Here is a 21,403-nt window from a genome sequence, read left to right on the forward strand (position 1 = left end):
AACTTAGGCAACAAATTGTAAGCAAAAAGAAAAGAGTGAATATCTCAAAAACGACTGGAAATTTTAGTAAATATTAAATAGCAAAAGTGCTTGATTTTACAAGCTCTATTGGGCAATATCCATCTGTGAAGATGGGAAAAACCCTTTAACGACCAATTTTGTGAAAGGGGCTTTATTCTGCAACACAATGACTGTACAAACAATCCTACATCAGCTGCCAGACCTTCAAGAAGAAGGCAAAAAAATAATTAATTATTTAAAAATAATAATATTGCATTGCCAATCCCATGTCCAGTCTGCAAGCCCTTAAAGGTGTTTTTCCAATATCACAAGTTATTTCTTATCAATAGATTAGGCAATACCGTATCACTGGGGCTCCAGCCTCGGGGACTCCCAGTAAGTCAACACTTTCAGCAAAAAATTCTAGGATACAACACAGCTAGAAAAAGGTTGAAAGAGCATGCAATGAGGTAAGCAACACGTGTCAGTAAAGAGTGCTGTTTTAAAGGGGATGTCCACCTGTGGGGACTTTTTTTTTTTTTAACTTAACTGCATGTATTTGGGACTAAAAATCATTTTTACACTTGATGTTAATCAAACATTATACACCATTTTGCTTTTACAGGGTCTTTTGTTTCCCAGAACATTTAATTATGATGAGGTCTTTGGTCACAAATCAGCTGAGAGGAACTTAAATAAAACTGATAAAGGAATTAAAAATGTTGCAATTGGAACGTCAGAAAGAGCTCACTGACAGATTCTCACTAAACTCATTCTTCAGCCGGCATATTTTACACCGTTTTGCTTTTACAAGATCTTTATTTACTGGCACATTCAACTTTGATGTGGTCTGTGGTCAAAAATCAGCTGAGAGTTGAAAAAAGACTGATAAATATTAGAAACTCTCCCATTAGACTGTTAAAAAAAATCACTGACAGATTCTCACTAAACTAGTTCTCCAGCAGTCAAATTTTGCTTCATTTTGCTTCAGCAGGATCTTTGTTTTCCGGCACATTTAACTTTGATGAGGTCTTTGGTCACAAATCAGCTGAGAGGAACTTAAATAAAACTGATAAAGGAATTAAAAACTTTGCCATTGGAATGTCAGAAAGAGCTCACTGACAGATTCTCACAAAACTCATTCTTCAGCCGGCATATTTTACACCGTTTTGCTTTTACAAGATCTTTATTTACTGGCACATTCAACTTTGATGTGGTCTGAGGTCAAAAATCAGCTAAGGTTCAAAAAAAGACTGATAAGTGTTAGGCTATGTTCACACGTTGCGGATTCCGCTGCGGTTTTTTCCGCGCGGAAACGCAGGTAAAACCGCAGGTAAAGTGACCTGCGGTTTTCCTGCGTTTTGGTCTGCGGCTTTGCCCTGCGGTTTCACACCTCTACTATGGTAGAGGTATGAAACCGCTGCGGAAACCGCACAAACAATTGACATGCTGCGGTTTGTAAACCGCAGCAAAACCGCGCGGAAAAAACCGCACCGTCAGCACAGCGTTTTTGAAACCCCATAGGGTTTCATTGTACTGTACTTGGTCAGCGGAACTGCTGCGTTTCCGCAGCGGCAAAACCGCTGCGGAAACGCAGCAGAAACCGCACCGTGTGCACATAGCCTTAGAAACTCCCATTACACTGTCAAAAAAAATCACTGACAGATTCTCACTAAACTCCTTCTCCAACAGTCAAATTTTGATCCTTTTGCTTCAGCAGGATCTTTGTTTTCCGGCACATTTAACTTTGATGTGGTCTGTAGTCATAAATCAGCTGAAAAGAGCTAAAAAAAAAAAAAAGACTGCTAAAAGAGTTAACTCTCCCATTGGACCGTCATAATGAGCTCATGAACAGATTCTTATGAAACTCATTCTTCAGCAGGTAAATTTTGCTCCATTTTGCCTTTATAGGATCACTGTTTTCCGGCAAATTTAACTTTGATGAGGTCTATAGTAATAAATCAGCTGAGAAGAGCTAATAAGAAAAGACAGATAAAAGAGTTATAAACTCTCCCATTGGACTGTCAGAATGAGCTCACTGGCAGATTCTCATGAAACTCATTATTCAGCTGGCAAATTTTGCTCCATTTTTACTTTTACAGTATCTTTGTCTTCCGGGGCATTCAACTTTGGTGTGGTCTCAGGTCATAAATCAGCTGAGAGAAACTAAAAAAAATTGATAAAAGTCCCATTGGACTGTCAGAATGAGCTCACTGACAGATTCTCAGTAAACTCATTCTCCAGCTGACAATACAAAAGCTACAGAATGCAAAATGTTTAATGAATCTTTTTTATAAAAATGTTTTAGCCAAAAATACATGCATTAAGTATAAAAAAAATAGTTGTTACCAAAAGGTCGACAACCCCTTTAATTGGTGGCTACATATTGATACTCAGTACTCGAGTTCCATATAGAGACTTTAGAAAAGAAGTGTGCTTTCCATAATCAGCTCAGAGGGAGAAAAAAAAATCACTCCAATCATCCGATACTGCCGCAGCCTGGCATGATTGATTCGGGCAAAGTGGAGCTCTCAATCATCACCCATGCAGACTACAGCTGTACCTTGCGCTCCCATTCTCCGAGCCATAATACAGATGAGATCTTTCACATCTTGCATTAAATCGGCTTAATTTTGGTCGTTTGTACTTGTTAAAGGAAAATATGCCTCTGCTCTTGTCCACTGAGAGCAATGCTTTCAGTGTCAGTCCAGCAGAGCAGGGAGGCACAGGCGACCCCAGTAATTATAGGAGAACCTCACCCTTAGCCCCTCTCAGCACAAATCCAAATCCTTCGCTGTCTTTCTTCTGCAGCAGCACAGTTTTCTCTTTGATAATGTAGTCACTGAAATAAAATAAAAAAATAGAGTTAGTATGGGGACACCCAACACAGGCGTGCAATAAAGAATGCTCCTTAAAGGAGAAAATTACCTATTGTTTAAATAATTTTTCATTTAATTGGCAATATATATTTATCTAGATATCACAAACTATTTAAAATAAAAACTAGAACTCTTGCAAATCTCACATTGGCCACTGGGGCTTTTTTTTAGACTTTAACTTCCTGTTCTTTCAGGAAACAAAACATGTACATAGCCACAATAGTCAAACATTGACCCTGTTTTTTTACTGAAGTGTCTAATGAGCGTGTGCAAACAGTTATAAAAAAGTTGATATGGAATTATTATTGTATGGAGAATACAAATATTTGATAACATTTGCCACTGGGGCTATTTTAAACTTTAACTGCCTGTTGTTTCAGGAAACAACACATGTGCATAGCAACAATGGTCAAACTCTGACCCTATCTTTTACACCGAAGTGTCTAATGAGCATGTGCAAAGGTCATTAAGGAGCTGTGATGTCACTTGTGATTGGTCGATCCTGTCTTATCAGCTGCGCATAGATGTGTTATCTGACATTGTAATCCTGCCTCTGCTGATAAGGAGCCTGAAAATTTTTTGTGAAAGGACAGGAAGTAAAGGCCCCGTCCCACACAGCGATATCGCCAGCGTGATCACTGATTTTGTGAAGCCACAGCGATCTCGCCAGCGATATCTCTGCCCCCCTGCCGGGTATCGCTGATCGCGCGCCATCGTCCTGAGCCGTTTTTTGATTGTTGGTCTCCCGCTGGCCAGTGCACATCACTGTGTGTGGCAGCGATAGCCAACGATCAGCGATGCCGGACGCTGGTTTCAAATGTAAACAGCGGGTATCTAAGAGCTGCGCGGCTCTTAGATACTCGCTGTTTACATTGGAAACCAGCTTGCTCGCTGGTCCTGATCGCTGGAGGGGCTGTCTATGTGACCGCCCACCATGATCAGCCTAACGATGTCCCAGTGATCCCATCCACGTCGGATCGTTGACGGGATCGCTGGGACATCGTTATGTGTAACGGGGCCTTAAGAGTACATCCCCAGTGGCCAGTGTGAAAATTGCCAGACTATTAATTATGTTTTATTTTTCTGAAACACCTAAGGCTACTTTCACACATCAGTTTTTTGCCGTCAGGCAGGATCCGGCTATTTTTAGAAAAAACGGATCCGGCATAAATTTTGGAGAACTGTAGAAACGGATCCGTTTTTTTGCTGGATCCGTCTAGCAGGTTATATCTGTTTCCTGGGGGCTGGCCAATTGGATCTGAGCATGCGCAGACTTAAAAAAACGGATCCGGTGGCTGGATCTGTCTTTTTCTGGATCCGGCGCATTCCGGCGCCCATAGACTTTCATTGTAGCAAAAAGCTGGAAGCGCCGGATCCGGCGCTTCCGGCTTTTTCGCCGGAGACAAAAAACGTTACAGTAGCCGTTTTTTACAGACGCCGGAATGAGACAAGTAGCCGGATCCGGCAAAAAACGGATGAAACGCAATGCCATCCGGCACGATCCGGCGCTAATGCAAGTCAATGGGGAAAAACTGGATCCGGCATTGCATTTTGCCGGATCCGGTTTTACAAAAAAAAGCCGGATCGCGCCTGATGGCAAAAACTGATGTGTGAAAGAGGCCTAAGAGTCAAATTTTTTAATACATTTTCTGTAGGATTAAAGAAGAAACTTACAAAAAAAAAGTTCTAAAAAAAGCTGCTATGGAATTATTATTGAAGGAGCCATGGGTGTCACAGTCCAATTCTTGGATCTGTGTCAGATTTGGGATTCTCTCATTTAAATCCTTTTTTTTTCCCTTTCAGGCTTGGGACCTTAATATGGTTTTTTTGCCCCCGGTGGTCACTGGGGTTATTGCATGTCTGTTGTTTTCCCTGCAGATGTGACCACTCCCTTGGCTATATAAGGTCACATGGTGTATCAGCAGGTGTTGGTTATAGCAGTTCCTTTTTGGATTCCAATCACGGTGAAGTGAGCAGCTGGCTCTGAGGTGTCGAGCCACTGCTGAAACTGGTGCTGAACTCTGCCTGCCCGGTGTCTGCAGCAGAGATAGATGGTGAAGGTAGCAGCTGGCTCTGAGGTGTCGAGCCACTGCTGAAAGTTAATCCGGTGATGAACTCTGCTGCCTGGTGACAGCAGCAGAGAAAGGTGGTGAAAGTAGCAGCTGGCTCTGAGGTGTCGAGCCACTACTGAAAGCTGATCTGGTGCTGCACTCTGCTGCCTGGTGACTGGAGCAGAGAAAGATAAGTGTTTTGGTGTTTTCCCCTTCTTTCTTCATGTGTATTAGTGCAGCAGTGGGACCAGTGTCCACACTATCCAGTTCCCTAGCAAGGGATAGGTGCAGGGCTAGTGAGGGATACAGGTATCCTGGTCGGCGACAGGTGAAGAGCCTGTATAGGGAACGTCAGGAGTGTTCAGGGACACTGCCTCAGTGGAGTGCAGGAGGTCTCCACGTCCCCTTTCCCTATTGCAGGGCCACCATTGTAACTGTTTCCCCGGTGTTCCCCTTTTTATCTTGTTTTTAAGTTACCAACCTTACACTTTGACGCAGTTTGCCAGCTTCCGTATTAAGGCCTTAATATCAACCAATACCTTACATATATTGATATGTTTTTTGTGCACTTTTTATATTTCTTTCAGGGTGCAGTTGGGCCCAAATGGTTCTGCAGACTTGTGGCCTCTGTTCACACGGGATGCATTCTAGTTGGCACTGGGCAGCCCCCCTATATGGTGTTACTAAGAGGTTGTGAGCCAGAAGCCCTGCATTCCCTGTGTGAACACTGCCACGTGTGGATTATTTCTTCTGCACTGGTGTACCACACGGCCAATCCCTGCTTGTAGGCTGGCTGTTTCATGTGGTATTTATGCACCTGTGCAGCTGACATTTTACTTGGGTCCGCTGCACCCTGTATTAGTGCCGATTCATTTAGGCCTGTCTGGTTTGTATCTGAATTTTTTGGAGGATTTTTTTCCTGTTTTTGAGGTTTTCATGTTAGACACGTGACACTTTTGTCTTGTTGTTTTAGTTACCGACCTGCGGGTCGTGTCACACAGGACAGGTACCCGTGACAATGGGGCTGTGGTACGTAGGCACTATGTCCCCTACATTGATAACCTGATACAGTTGCAAACGTTGAAAATGCCTGCTCAGTCCCATTTATCTTCTCTGACTTGTAATACCGGGCATAGCCACTAATAAAGGTATGCAAGCAAAAAAGGAAGCACACTGTAGCGCCATAACATGCAAACATGAAAAATGAACAGCATTACTGCATTAGAAATATGAAAAATTGAGAAAGTTTAGCGCATAAAATGGCCAAGTTATGTGTACATGGAAGCCACGTTAAGGCATTTCTCGTTTTCCAGGTCCCTGCCTATGCCAATCCTCACTAAGACTGAAGTCTCCATCTGAATGGGAACCTATGAAAAATCCTCTGTTTAGACTGAAGTCTATATCTCTGTGGAGGGGAAGTGGCCCTGCCTTGATTAAAAACGCCTGCGGCTAACAGGTGGAGTGCTCAGTCAGAAAGTAAATTAATACAAATTTCAAAAACTGACCGTCACATCCAAGCATAGTGTGAACAGGTGCTTAACCTAGAGTCACCAACTCATATACATGCAAGCAAAAAAGGAAGACTTCAGTCTTAGTGAGGATTGGCATAGGCAGGGACCTGGAAAACGAGAAATGCCTTAACGTTGGCTTACAGGTACACATAACTTGGCCATTTTTGCGCTAAACTTTCTCAATTTTTCATATTTCTAATGCAATAATGCAGTTCATTTTTCATGTTTGCATGTTATGGCGCTACAGTGTGCTTCCTTTTTTGCTTGCATGTATATGAGTTGGTGACTCTAGGTTAAGCACCTGTTCACACAACGTTTATGCTTGGATGTGACGGTCAATTTTTGAAATTTACTAATAAAAGTATGGCACTGTTGCTGGTAAACAATGATGACAAAGTGGGTCCTGTTGCTCTTTATTCCCTTCCATCAATTGATTGTCTGTGGTGTTAAGAGTCAGACTCCATCCCACTAGTTATGGAGAAACTTTCTAACCATTTATATACAGTATATATACACTCACTGGCCACTTTATTAGGTACACCATGCTAGTAAGGGGTTGGACCCCCTTTTGCCTTCAGAACTGCCTCAATTCTTCGTGGCAGAGATTCAACAAGGTGCTGGAAGCATTCCTCAGAGATTTTGGACCATATTGACATGATGGCATCACACAGTTGGTGCAGATTTGTCGGCTGCACATCCCTGATGCGAATCTCCCGTTCCACCACATCCCAAAGATGCTCTATTGGATTGAGATCTGGTGACTGAGGAGGCCATTTGAGTACAGTGAACTCATTGTCATGTTCAAGAAACCAATCTGAGATGATTCGAGCTTTATGACATGGCGCATTATCCTGCTGAAAGTAGCCATCAGATGTTGGGTACATTGTGGTCATAAAGGGATGGACATGGTCAGCAACAATACTCAGGTAGGCTGTGGCGTTGCAACGATGCTCAATTGGTACCAAGGGGCCCAAAGAGTGCCAAGAAAAAATTCCCCACACCATGACACCACCACCACCAGCCTGAACCGTTGATACAAGGCAGGATGGATCCATGCTTTCATGTTGTTTACGCCAAATTCTGACCCTACCATCCGAATGTCGCAGCAGAAATCGAGACTCATCAGACCAGGCAACGTTTTTCCAATCTTCTACTGTCCAATTTCGATGAGCTTGTGCAAATTGTAGCCTCAGTTTCCTGTTCTTAGCTGAGAGGAGTGGTACCCAGTGTGGTCTTCTGCTGCTGTAGCCCATCTGCCTCAAAGTTCGACGCACTGTGCGTTCAGAGATGCTCTTCTGCCTACCTTGGTTGTAACGGGTGGCAATTTGAGTCACTGTTGCCTTTCTATCAGCTCGAACCAGTCTGCCCATTCTCCTCTGACCTCTGGCATCAACATGGCATTTCCGGCCACAGAACTGCCGCTCACTGGTTTTTTTTTCTTTTTCGGACCATTCTCTGTAAACCCTAGAGATGGTTGTGCGTGAAAATCCCAGTAGATCAGCAGTTTCTGAAATACTCAGACCAGCCCTTCTGGCACCAACAATCATGCCACGTTCAAAGGCACTCAAATCACCTTTCTTCCCCATACTGATGCTCGGTTTGAACTGCAGGAGATTGTCTTGACCATGTCTACATGCCTAAATGCACTGAGTTGCCGCCATGTGATTGGCTGATTAGAAATTAAGTCTTAACACACAGTTGGACAGGTGTACCTAATAAAGTGGCCAGTGAGTGTATATCTATACATATTTTATTCACGCTGCTCCCGAGTTCTCTGATTTTTTTTTTTTAAATATCCGCCATGTGGTTCCAGATATATGAGCATTTTTACTTACTCCTATTTTTTATGGTCATTGCCAAAGGGGTGTTGCTCACAGACTAATAATGCAGAGCAGCCTAAAGACACGCCCCAGAGGATCCTGTGAGCCACACCCACTTCAGTAAAGAGAGCATATCTCTGGGACCGTATGATGGATTTTAAAAAAACAAAAAGTGGAATAATCAGGGGAGCTGTGGGAATAAACTGAGAATTAATGCTGTCCACTTTTAATCTGATGACTGGTCCTCCTGAAGCTCCTGCTGATCTTTTAGCCACGCATGAAGTCCGGAATACAAAACTCTGTCTTTGTACTAGCAGACTAACTGGTGCATTGTGAGCCATTTACTACCCTTTAAATACCGCGCCTTCCCATAGCAAACAGCTGGACCCCTTCTCATATATATATATATATATATATATATATATATATAATTAGCTGAAGAGCCCGGTGCTGCCCGGGCATAGTAACTAACTGTGGTTAGTTATAGCAAATTATAATTATCCTCCATCTCATAGTCCCGTGCCCATATACCCATCATACATATCCTCCATCCCATAGTCGAGTACCCATATACCCGTCACACATCCTCCATCCCATAGTCCCATGCCCATATACCCATCATACATATTCGCCATCCCATAGTCGAGTGCCCCATCACACATCCTTCATTTCATAGTCCCACGCCCATTTACCCATCATACATATCCTCCATTCCATAGTCCCGTGCCCGTATACCCATCATACATATCCGCCATCCCATAGTCCCGTGCCCATATACCCGTCATACATATCCTCCATCCCATAGTCCAGTGTCCATATACCCATCACACATCCTCCATCCCATAGTCAACCATTATGACATCATAATGAGTGGCGAGGCTTGCAACCTCTGATGACATCAGCGTCGCCATGGCAACCATTATGACACCATAATGAGGGGCGGGGCTTGATACACACACACTTTATCCCCATTATGTAGATAGGGGCAAAATTGTTTGGTGAATTGGAACGTGCAAGGTTAAAATTTCGCCTCACAACATAGCCTAGGACGCTCTCGAGGTCCAGACGTGTGACTGTGCCAAATTTTGTGGCTGTAGCTGCAACGGTGCGGATGCCAATCCCGGACATACACGCATACATACTTTTTTTCCCCACTGTATGTATGTATTTAGTCAGTCAGCAATAGTGCAAGTTCCACCACTTAAAAAGATGAGAGGCGTCTGTAATTTACATCATAGGTAGACCTCAACTATGGGAGACAAACTGAGAAAAAAAAATCCAGAAAATCACATTGTCTGTTTTTTTTTTTTTTCATTTTATTTGCATATTATGGTGGAAAATAAGTATTTGGTCAGAAACAAGCAATCAAGATTTCTGGCTCTCACAGACCTGTAACTTCTTCTTTAAGAGTCTCCTCTTTCCTCCACTCATTACCTGTAGTAATGGCACCTGTTTAAACTTGTTATCAGTATAAAAAGACACCTGTGCACACCCTCAAACAGTCTGACTCCAAACTCCACTATGGTGAAGACCAAAGAGCTGTCAAAGGACACCAGAAACAAAATTGTAGCCCTGCACCAGGCTGGGAAGACTGAATCTGCAATAGCCAACCAGCTTGGAGTGAAGAAATCAACTGTGGGAGCAATAATTAGAAAATGGAAGACATACAAGACCACTGATAATCTCCCTCGATCTGGTGCTCCACGCAAAATCCCACCCCATGGGGTCAGAATGATTACAAGAACGGTGAGCAAAAATCCCAGAACCACGCGGGGGGACCTAGTGAATGAACTGCAGAGAGCTGGGACCAATGTAACAAGGCCTACCATAAGTAACACACTACGCCACCATGGACTCAGATCCTGCAGTGCCAGACGTGTCCCACTGCTTAAGCCTGTACATGTCCGGGCCCGTCTGAAGTTTGCTAGAGAGCATTTGGATGATCCAGAGGAGTTTTGGGAGAATGTCCTATGGTCTGATGAAACCAAACTGGAACTGTTTGGTAGAAACACAACTTGTCGTGTTTGGAGGAAAAAGAATACTGAGTTGCATCCATCAGACACCATACCTACTGTAAAGCATGGTAGTGGAAACATCATGCTTTGGGGCTGTTTCTCTGCAAAGGGGCCAGGACGACTGATCCGGGTACATGAAAGAATGAATGGGGCCATGTATCGTGAGATTTTGAGTGCAAACCTCCTTCCATCAGCAAGGGCATTGAAGATGAAACGTGGCTGGGTCTTTCAACATGACAATGATCCAAAGCACACCGCCAGGGCAACGAAGGAGTGGCTTCGTAAGAAGCATTTCAAGGTCCTGGAGTGGCCTAGCCAGTCTCCAGATCTCAACCCTATAGAAAACCTTTGGAGGGAGTTGAAAGTCCGTGTTGCCAAGCGAAAAGCCAAAAACATCACTGCTCTAGAGGAGATCTGCATGGAGGAATGGGCCAACATACCAACAACAGTGTGTGGCAACCTTGTGAAGACTTGCAGAAAACGTTTGACCTCTGTCATTGCCAACAAAGGATATATCACAAAGTATTGAGATGAAATTTTGTTTCTGACCAAATACTTATTTTCCACCATAATATGCAAATAAAATGAAAAAAAAAACAGACAATGTGATTTTCTGGATTTTTTTTTCTCAGTTTGTCTCCCATAGTTGAGGTCTACCTATGATGTAAATTACAGACGCCTCTCATCTTTTTAAGTGGTGGAACTTGCACTATTGCTGACTGACTAAATACTTTTTTTCCCCACTGTACATAAATACATAAATACATACACACACACACACACACACACACACACACACACACACTTGAGCTATATATATATATATATATATATATATATACCGAGATATATTTATACATAGGCGTTTAATGCCTTAACATGCTAAACTATTGAAACATTTAGGATTTTTGAACTGTCGAGTGCAATCTATTGTTCTCTTGTATCACCATAAAGCGTCTAAAATAGGCCGACTGCTGTGAACTTTAATGGAATTAATTATAGGAACTTGGCGGTAAGTAGGAAAATTATCCTCCCTCCCCTTTTTTCCCCATAATCATAACTGTACCGAAATGTCTGCTTTTCTGATAAGCTCTTGGATTGTCGCATTCATTTTCTTTTCACTATCCCTCTTGTAATGTCTTTTCGAGTTTATCTTGAAATATGCATTTTATAGCATTTTATAACAGGTATCGTTTTTACCAGTTACTGGTAGGGTGACCCGTTGTTTGCACTGTCAATCAGTGCAATGTAGGAGGGGCCAAGGACAAAGGCATTGCCTGCACTGGATACTCCAGTCCGGTGTATGGGTCTTCAATCAAAACTTCTCCTATGAGAATAGAGTGGACACTTTATGTAGTGGGGGGGCTTCCAAAAAGTTTTATATAGGAGGAGCATAGCCGCAAATACGGACTCAGGTGCTGTATACGGGGACGACATGACTGGCACTGTATAGAGTCCCCAAATGGCTGCTGAGATTATTAGCTATGCGGTTAATATGGCTAATTTTGGCAGGAGGCAAACACTACTTATGGGCAGGAACTGTTGATGGGGCAATTGGGGCAACATAAAATTTTTACTACGCGGTATAACAAACTACCCTTATCCTAGTAATTTCAGAAGTTACACGCCACTAGTGCCAATGGCTTATCTTCTACAGGAACAAAGGATGGGGCATGATAAAATCCAATATGCCCGATCCTTATTTTTCAGACAACGAGGGATAGTCTAGACTTTCCCATACTCTTTAGATTAAAACCGGAATGTACCAATGACTTTTTTTTGTTCTAATCTGAGATTGTAATTGCATATTTGAGTCAGTGAGAAATAAAATAAATTCACGATACGATCGGATCTGATAAAATAAGCAGGCAAAATGGAAAGTGTCGGATCTCCACGGACCAGTAAGTTTGCAAGGTAATGCTTTTAATGTAGAAGGCTGAGATTCTGAATATCTGATGAGGCTAGCATTTTTTTCTTTTTCTTTTTGAGATCTCCAGAGGTAGAACCTGACCTTACAGAATGGGTAATGAGCAGCTGTAGTAATAGGAGAACTGAGCAGGCTTCAGCGGGAGCGAAAACTAGAATAAAAAAGGGGGCTGTATTGACGTGAGAAGGAATGTCATTTTTAACATGTCAATAAAAGTAATTGCAATGACCGCTGCCTGGTCCTCTATGGGTTCTCATTTCCGAGAAAATAATAAAGGAAAGCATTTTGTATATTCAGCATATGCTATGTATTATTTATTAATTTTGAAAAAAAGATACATTTAAGCAGTCAATGGGGTGGGGGAGGGTCAATGACATGAAAAAAAAAAGTTTAAGCAGTCGGTGGGGTGGGGGGAGGGTCAATGATATGAATAAATTTAAGCAGTCGGTGGGGTGGGGAGAGGGTCAATGATATGAATAAATTTAAGCAGTCGGTTGGGTGGGGGAGGGTCAATTACATGAAAAAAAATTTTAAGCAGTCCGTGGGGTAGGGGGAGGGTCAGTGACTGGTTTGTTGATGGAAGATCAGTGAACAATTAAAAATATTATGCGAAGATCACAGAAGAGCGTAGCTCCAAGCTTTTAAAAACAAGAAGATGGACATGTACTGCGGAACCTGGTGTTGTCAAAGACTATGATATGCCTTTTATAGACAGTATGATGTCCCCCAAAATAACCCACTACACACAGAATGATACCCAACAATGAATTCCCCCACTCAACTTTCCCCCACCGTACCCCTCACACACAGTATAATGAACCCACAGCAAATCCCCACGGTACGATGCCCCCACACACTATGATGGTTCTTAAAGCTCCCTTGAACAGTATGATCATCCCACAACACCCAAACAGCATGATGATCTCCAAAGCCCCCTCAAACAGTATGATGTCCCTAAAGCTCCACAAACAGTATGATGGTCCCCACAGCTCCGCAAACAGTATGATGCCCCCTAAACAGTATGATGGCCCTCAAAGCTAGTCAAGCAGTATTGTGTCCCCACAGCCACAAAACAGCATGAGGGCCCCAAAACACACCAATTATTATGAGGTTCCCACAGCCCTCTAAATCATATGATGGTCCCCTCAACTCCCCAAACAGTATGATGTCCCCACAGGCTTTTAAACTATATGATATCCCCATAGCTACCAAAACAGTATGATGGTCTGCACAATTAGCCAAACAGCATGAGGTACCCACAGTCCCCAAAACAGTATGATGCGCCCACAGTCAACCAAACAGTATGATGTACCCATAGCCCTGTAGACACCTCTCCCTTACTAACCCCAGGTGTTGATGGCAGCTGTGATTTTTGACAAATCACCGTTGTAATCAACCCCCAACTACCATTACCCCGATTGCCACTGTACAAGGGAAATTGGGAAGAGCCGGGCAAAGTGCCAGAATTGGCACATCTAATGTGATGTGTTAATTCTGGGGTGGCTGAGATGGCCCAATAACCATTTATGTTCCCAGCTTGATAATATCAGCACACAGCTGTCTGCTTTACCTAGTCTGGTTATCAAAAATAGGAGGGACCCCACTTTTTTTCCACTTATTTATTAGGTTAAATAAGACTAAACACCCTTTAGTGACACATGAAATCCACTAAAGGGTGCAGGTTTATTATATTTAGGGTGCTTGTGAAATTTTATGTCTACGGGACATCTAGCTGTTTTATCTATCTATTATCTATATATTATTTATCTACTATCTATCTATTATCTATCATCTATTATTTATCTATTTGTTATCTACAGTATCTAGAAGATAAAAAATGGAGACAGCACACCAGTTAAAGGTGAAAAGGTGTCATTTTTTAGTCCAAAGTACTTTGGGCTATTAAGTAACACATTTTTTCACCTTTAACTGGTGTGCTGTCTCCATTTTGTATCTTCTATATAGAGGTTTGGTCATGACCTTGGAGGCACTACGCTCAGATAATAATAAAGAGAAAAAAAAGTGAAAAGTAGCAACAGGCAAGAGCGTACCTATTTATCTATATATTATCTAGACTATCTATCTGTTATCTACCTATCATCTATCTGTTATCTATCCATCTATCTATCTATCTATTATCTATCTATGCCTATGTATATAAGATTGCTTTATTACTTTGTAAACTAGCTTTAAATTACCGTACATAGAGAATTACAGTACGTTAAAGATGATGCTAAAAACGCATTTCATACATATGTTAGGTGAGAAAAAAATCACCTCTCGTCTTACTTTTCAGGAGTAACATCGTTTTTTTACGCAAAAGTGAGCAATCCCTTAAAAAAAAAACACACACAAAAAAAACTGCTGCCGGGATAAAAGTTTTTCTTCTGAAATAGCTAAAACCCCTTTAAGAATATCATACGCATTAGTCTAGAATCTTCCTGTTGGCTGATGTCAAAACACCATCATATGTCAAACAGCTTTTTACTTTTCTAATAGTGATGAGCGAGGTGTTTGTTAGGCAATCCCTCCCTCCATATGTTGTCTCTGTCGAACAGCCACGAGACATGCAGCTGCGGGGACTCAAACATATTTTACGAGAACACCGAATACACTCAGTTAGCACCCGAGCATGCTCAGAAAACACCTTATCCGAGCATGTTCAGAAAACACCTTATCCCAGCACACTCGCTCATCACTAATACGGAGATGAACTATTACTTTAAGGGAAAAACTTGAGATAAAATATCCACAAGACATCTTTTAAGGCATCATGAAAGACGTATTATGGTAATCAGATATATTAATACATAAGTGAAAATTAAATTAAAGTCCAAAGTAAAAAACCTCCAATGCCAACTCAACCTGCGGCCATACCAGACACGGACCTCTGAGTCTGTGCATAGCATGCGTCAAAACGACCAAAATAAGCAGATAAACAGAAGTAGAAAACAAACAAGCAAAAAAATTGTAGCACTTTACTTCAGTGTGAATTTTCATATTCATAAGAAAAAAAACTATAAATTTTTTTTATTATAAATTATTCTATTTTTTTCACGCTTTCTTCAAACTACCTCTAACAAAAAAAAAAAATCCATACAAAAGGTATTAAAAAACACGCTATGGGTATGTGCATACATTGAGTATTTGCAGCAGAAAAATCTGCTACAAAAACAAAGAAAAATGTCAAATTCGAATATTTTTTGAATTTTTTCCCACTCATTTGAATGGGTGAAAAATACTGGAAAAACACAGAGTACAAGAAATCTGCAAGGATAAAAACGGAGCAGGATGTGCAGAAGTTTTTAGAAATCTCATTCACTTTGCTGATACTGTAAAACGCGTGGGGAAAAAACGCATCATGTAAACATACTCTATGCGTCAAGAAAAAAATTAGGCAAAGATTATTTTGGCAACCAAAATTATAAACAGAAAGTTGGGTCCTTTGATTATAAAAATGGTTGGGTCCATTAAAAAAAATAACATACGAACAAAATTACTAAGTTGTCATTGGTCAATTTTGGATCAAAGGACTCTGGTTCTATGAACTGTGAGGGTGAAGAGTCTTGAGTATCGAGAGCATCACTGTTGATTGCTATACGAACTTAACTTGAGCAATCTGAACCCAGAGTATGGTTTGTCCAGGAGTTTTCGGATTGGTGGGGGTGTACACCCGACACCCCCACAATCAGCTTATCAGATGATCGGTTGTAGCTGTTCCTCTCTGTAAACTATTTAAATCCATCCTCTGTTCGAACAGATAACACCTGATTGGTTTGGGTGCCATATTACTGATGACCCATCTTGGACATTGGTCATCAATATGTTAGTCCTGGAAAATATGTTAGTCCTGAGCTGCATCATATTTTGGCTATATTATAAGTAGTCCACAAAAGCACAAAATGACAAGCACCGCCGTTACACCTCTTGTGACAATGCACTATCAATGCACAAGGAGGTAATCTCCATAAGCTCCTCCTCAGAAGAGAAGCAAGGTGGAACATGTGCACACGTGCGCTTGAATCCACCGGCTTAAATGATAGGGTGGATGCATTTTCACAGCTTTTGTCACATGTTTTTGTACTCTGTCTATATTAAGGTAGGGTGTGGAGGTGCTACTAAACCTATCTTAGGTATTTAGATCCCAGTCACTTCCCCCGGCCTTCATGACCTGTAGAAGTGCAATTGTGTGAAATGGCCATCGTCCTCTGTTATGAATGGGTCACCGAGGAGAAAAAAGCTAAACAAGCTAAGTCACAGAAAACCAGAGAGGTTGGTAACTATGTAGATCCCTGATCTTACCACACAACTAGCAGTAGCCGTGGAGCGTGCCTACGATGTTCCTAGACGCCTCGTCATGGCCGGAGGACTAAATAAGCCTAAAGCAAGAAAAGGGAAAACTAACTGCCCCAGAGCAGACCCCAAAGGAATAGATAGCCCCCACACATGTACTGATGGTGAAACAAGATGAAGGCACAAACACAGGCAGGAAAATAGGCTGAGCAAATGATGGGGCCCAAACTAACTAGACAGGAAAGGAAAGGAGAGACACTGTCTGCAACCTGCAAAAAATCCTACAAAAATAATGTCCAACACTTCTGATAGCAAAATTAACCCTGAAGTCACTAGACTTCTCCCACTATATCAGCACTCTGAAATATTCTGAGACAGAGCAAAAAGAGACCAAACTAGTAAGGGACAAAAAGCCAATTGGCAAAATACTGATAAATAAGAGTGGAAATTCAGCACAGCCCCCAGCAGGGGCTGGCTGCCACACCAAAAAACTGAATAGACCAACAAAATCAAGTGTGAACATTAGCAGAAAAACTTAGCTTTAGATGACTGGAACAGAGCTGAAAACCAAGAGCTGACAAGCCAGAAGGAATCACCAGCAACTGAATAGGGCATCGGCTGTCTTAAATCCAATCTGAGACTCCTGAGATCCAATCGTCATCCTCATTCTCATGTGGCAGATCTCCACCGATCAGATCAGCCTCTCTACCTCCTGTTACCACCAAAGGGAGTCTGGAAGGAGAACTCACAACTGGTGAACCAGAGAATGAACTCACAACAGTACCCCCCCTTGAGGAGGGGTCACCGAACCCTCATCCATGCCACTAGGCCGATCAGGATGGGCCCGGTGAAAAGCACGAACCAATCTATTGGCATGAATATTGGAGGCAGAGACCCAAGAATTATCCTCCTGACCATAACCCTTTCATTTGACCAAATACTGGAGTCTCCGTCTAACCAAACGAGAATCCAATATTTTCTCTACCTCATATTCCACATTGCCTTCAACCAACACAGGGTCAGGAGGTGCTGCCATAGGAACCACTGGCTCAACAAACCTCTTCCACAGAGATTTGTGAAATACGTTATTGATCTTAAACGTAGCTGGAAAAGCCAATCGAAACGAAACAGGATTAAGAATTTCCAAAATCTTATAAGGACCAATAAATCTTGGCTTAAATTTAGGAGCTGTGATCTTCATAGGAATATTCTTAGACGACAACCAAACCATATCACCCACTTTAAACCGGGGACCAATGGTCCTATGCCGGTTGGAAAATCGCTGGGCCTTTTCCTGAGAGAGTGACAACTTATCCACCACTTGATCCCATATCTGCTGCATTTTCTTAACCACAGTGTCCACACCAGGGCAGGATGAAGATTCCACTTGCCCTGAAGAGAATCGAGGAAGAAACCCAAAATTACAGAAAAAGGGTGACATCAAAGTGGCAAAACTAGCTCTATTGTTCAGTGCGAATTTGGCCAAGGTCAAAAATGAGACCCAATCATCCTGATCAGCAGATATAAAACATCTCAAATAAGACTCCAAGGTCTGGTTTGTTCTCTCAGTCTGTCCATTGGTCTGGGGATGAAACGCGGAGGAGAAGGATAACTGAATTCCCAGATTGGAACAAAAGGCTTTCCAGAATCTGGAAACAAACTGGACTCCTCTGTCGGATACAATATTCTCAGGAATCCCATGTAACCGAACCACCAGTTGTAAAAACAAGGGCACCAAGTCGGCGGAAGATGGCAACTTTTGGAGGGGTACAAGATGGACCATCTTCGAAAATCTATCACAAATCACCCAGATAACAGTCATTCTCTGAGAGACAGGAAGATCAGAAATAAAATCCACTGAGATATGGGTCCATGGCCTCTTGGGCACCGGCAAGGGCATCAGCAACCCACTAGAACGAGAACAGGGTTTAGACCGAGAACAAGTCCCACAGTACTGTACAAAATTCCTGACGTCACGAGATAAGGCAGGCCACCAAAAGGACCGACTCACCAAACCGCTGGTACCAAAAATACCTGGATGACCAGCCAATGCGGAGCAATGAATTTCAGACATCACTCTCTTTCTCCACTGGTCAGGAACATACAATTTTCCCATAGGGCAACGCTCAGGTTTATCCTCCTGAAATTTCTCCAGGGCGCTTCTCAAATCGGGCGAAATGGCAGAAAGAACTACCCCCTCACCTAGGATGGTAGTAGGCTCGGTCACACTGAGAATCGGCAAAGAAACTCCTAGAAAGGGCGTCTGCCTTAACATTCTTAGTGCCCGGAAGAAAAGAGACCACAAAATTAAAACGCGTGAAAAACAAGGCCCATCTAGCCTGTCTAGGATTCAAGCGTTTGGCCGGCTCCAGATAAATCAAATTCTTGTAATCGGTGAGGACCACAACTTGATGTCTAGCTCCCTCCAACCAATGTCTCCACTCCTCAAATGCCCACTTCATGGCCAACAATTCCCAATTACCCACGTCATAGTTGCGTTGAGATGGGGAGAACTTTCGAGAAAAGAAGGCACAGGGATTCATCTTAGAAGTCACAGGGTCTTTTTGGGACAAAACAGCTCCTGCACCAATCTCAGAAGCATCTACCTCCACCTGAAATGGAAGTGAGACATCAGGTTGCCGTAAAACTGGAGCTGAAGTAAATCTCTGCTTAAGCTCCTGAAATGCTGAGATAGCCTCAGGAGACCAATTCAGCACATTCTCGCCCTTCTTGGTCAGATCAGTCAGTGGTTTGACAATACCAGAAAAATTACCTATAAATTTACGATAGAAATTAGCAAAACCCAAAACCTTCTGGAGGGCCTTCAAAGAAGTAGGCTGAACCCAATCGTAAATGGCCTGTACCTTGGCCGGGCCCATTTCAATAGTCAATGGAGACAAGATAAATCCCAAAAATGAAATCCTCTGTACACCAAAGAGGCATTTCGATCCCTTAAAAAACTGGGAATTCTCCCTCAAAATCCGGAACACAGTCCGGACGTGTTCCACATGAGAATCCCAATCACTAGAAAAGATCAAAATATCATCCAGATAGATGATCAAAAACTTATCCACAAAGTCACGGAAAATATCATTTATAAAGGACTGGAAGACAGAAGGGGCATTAGTGAGCCCAAAAGGCATCACCAGGTACTCAAAATGTCCCTCCGGAGTATTAAACGCCGTCTTCCATTCATCCCCGTCCTTGATGCGAATAAGATTATACGCCCCCCTGAGGTCAAGCTTAGTAAACCAGCAGGCACTCTTAAGTCTGGAGAATAAATCAGACATCAGAGGTAACGGGTACTGATATTTAACCGTCATCTTGTTAAGGGAACGATAATTAATACACGGTCTTAATGAACCATCTTTCTTGGCCACAAAAAAAAACAGCACCTAAAGGTGACGAGCATGGTCTAATATGACCCTTCTCCAATGACTCCTTAATATAGGATCGCATAGCATCATGTTCGGGTACTGATAAGTTGAAAAGCCGACCCTTGGGAAATTTACACCCAGGCATCAACTCAATTGCACAGTCCTAACTCCTATGAGGAGGCAAAGACGCAGACTTGCTCTCAGTAAATACATCAGAAAAATCGGCTAGATAATCAGGAATATCATGAGACTGAGGAGAGGTGGAGAAAACACTAGCGTCCCTAAGAACACACTGACAACCCCAACTCACCACAGACCCAGATTTCCAATCCAAAACTGGATTGAGTTTGCAACCAGGGAAAACCCCGAACAATAGTATCATGCAGATTATGCAGCACCAGAAATTTACAATTTTCTTGGTGGTCTGGGGCAACTCGCATTGTCACCTGGGTCCAAAACTGAGGTTTATTCTCCGCCAAAGGAGTAGCATCAATACCCCTCAAAGGAACAGGCGTCCGCAGCGGCGTCATGGAAAAAACACAACGTTTAGCAAGGTACAAATCCATCAGATTCAACGCTGCTCCTGAATCCACAAAAGCCTTCGTGGAAAACGTGGATAAGGAGCAGATCAGAGTAACTGCCAAAAGAAACTTAGGTTGTACACTGCCCACAGCAAATGTGTGTGCAAAACGTTTCTCTCATTTTAGGCAGACAGAAATAATATGAGAGGCGTCTCCACAGAAAAAACACAGCTTATTACGCCTTCTAAACTCCTGACGTTGCGCCCTAGACAAAACCCCATCACATTGCATAGGTTCAGACATTTGTTCAAAAGGTGGCAGCGCCTCCAGTGTAGTTTTACGTTCACGTAAACGCCGATCAACTTGAATGGCTAATGGCATAGAATCATCCAGACCAGAGGGAACAGGAAATCCCACTATAACATCTTATACGGTCTCTGATAAACCCTTCCGAAAGAAAGCTGCCAATGCACTATCATTCCATGTAGTAAGGACCGCTCACTTTCGGAATTTTTGACAGTATAACTCTGCAGAATCCTGACCCTGGTTTAATGCCATCAGGGTTCTCTCAGCTTGATCAACAGCATTAGGTTCATTATACAACAACCCCAAGGCTTGAAAAAATGCATCCACATTAGTCAGAATAGGATTTTCAGGTGTCAAAGAAAAAGCCCAATCCTGGGGATCGCCGCGCAGCAAGGAGATGACAATTTTAACCTGCTGCACAGAGCTCCCCGATGAGTTAAGCTTCAAGGCCAGAAATAATTTACAATTATTCTTAAAATTCCGAACTTTAGACCGATCCCCAGAAAACACATCAGGAGTAGGGATCTTAGGTTCAGCAGCATGTGGCTGAATGAGGTAGGTGGAAATTCCCTGCACTTGAGCAGCCAGCTGCTCCACACGATCAGACAATTGCTTAATCTCCATTAGGAAAAAGAAAAAAAATCCTCCTACGGCCCCAGAGAAAAAATAGGAAAAAATTAAAAAAAAAAATTCTAACACTTTT

At 42.5% G+C, this 21,403-nt stretch overlaps 1 protein-coding gene across 1 annotated transcript in view; it reads right to left on the reverse strand.

The window, feature by feature from the left end:
* Positions 1-21,403, reverse strand: part of SHANK1 (SH3 and multiple ankyrin repeat domains 1) — a 677,277-nt gene that overhangs the window by 91,034 nt on the left and 564,840 nt on the right. The window contains exon 15 of the mRNA XM_073570818.1: positions 2,760-2,842. Within this exon, the coding sequence (XP_073426919.1) occupies positions 2,760-2,842 (83 nt within the window). The remainder of the gene's footprint in view (positions 1-2,759; positions 2,843-21,403) is intronic.

Source organism: Dendrobates tinctorius, unplaced genomic scaffold (assembly GCF_039654945.1).
Source record: "Dendrobates tinctorius isolate UK_male_01 unplaced genomic scaffold, ASM3965494v1 ptg000028l, whole genome shotgun sequence".
Classification (NCBI taxonomy): Eukaryota; Metazoa; Chordata; class Amphibia; order Anura; family Dendrobatidae; genus Dendrobates; species Dendrobates tinctorius.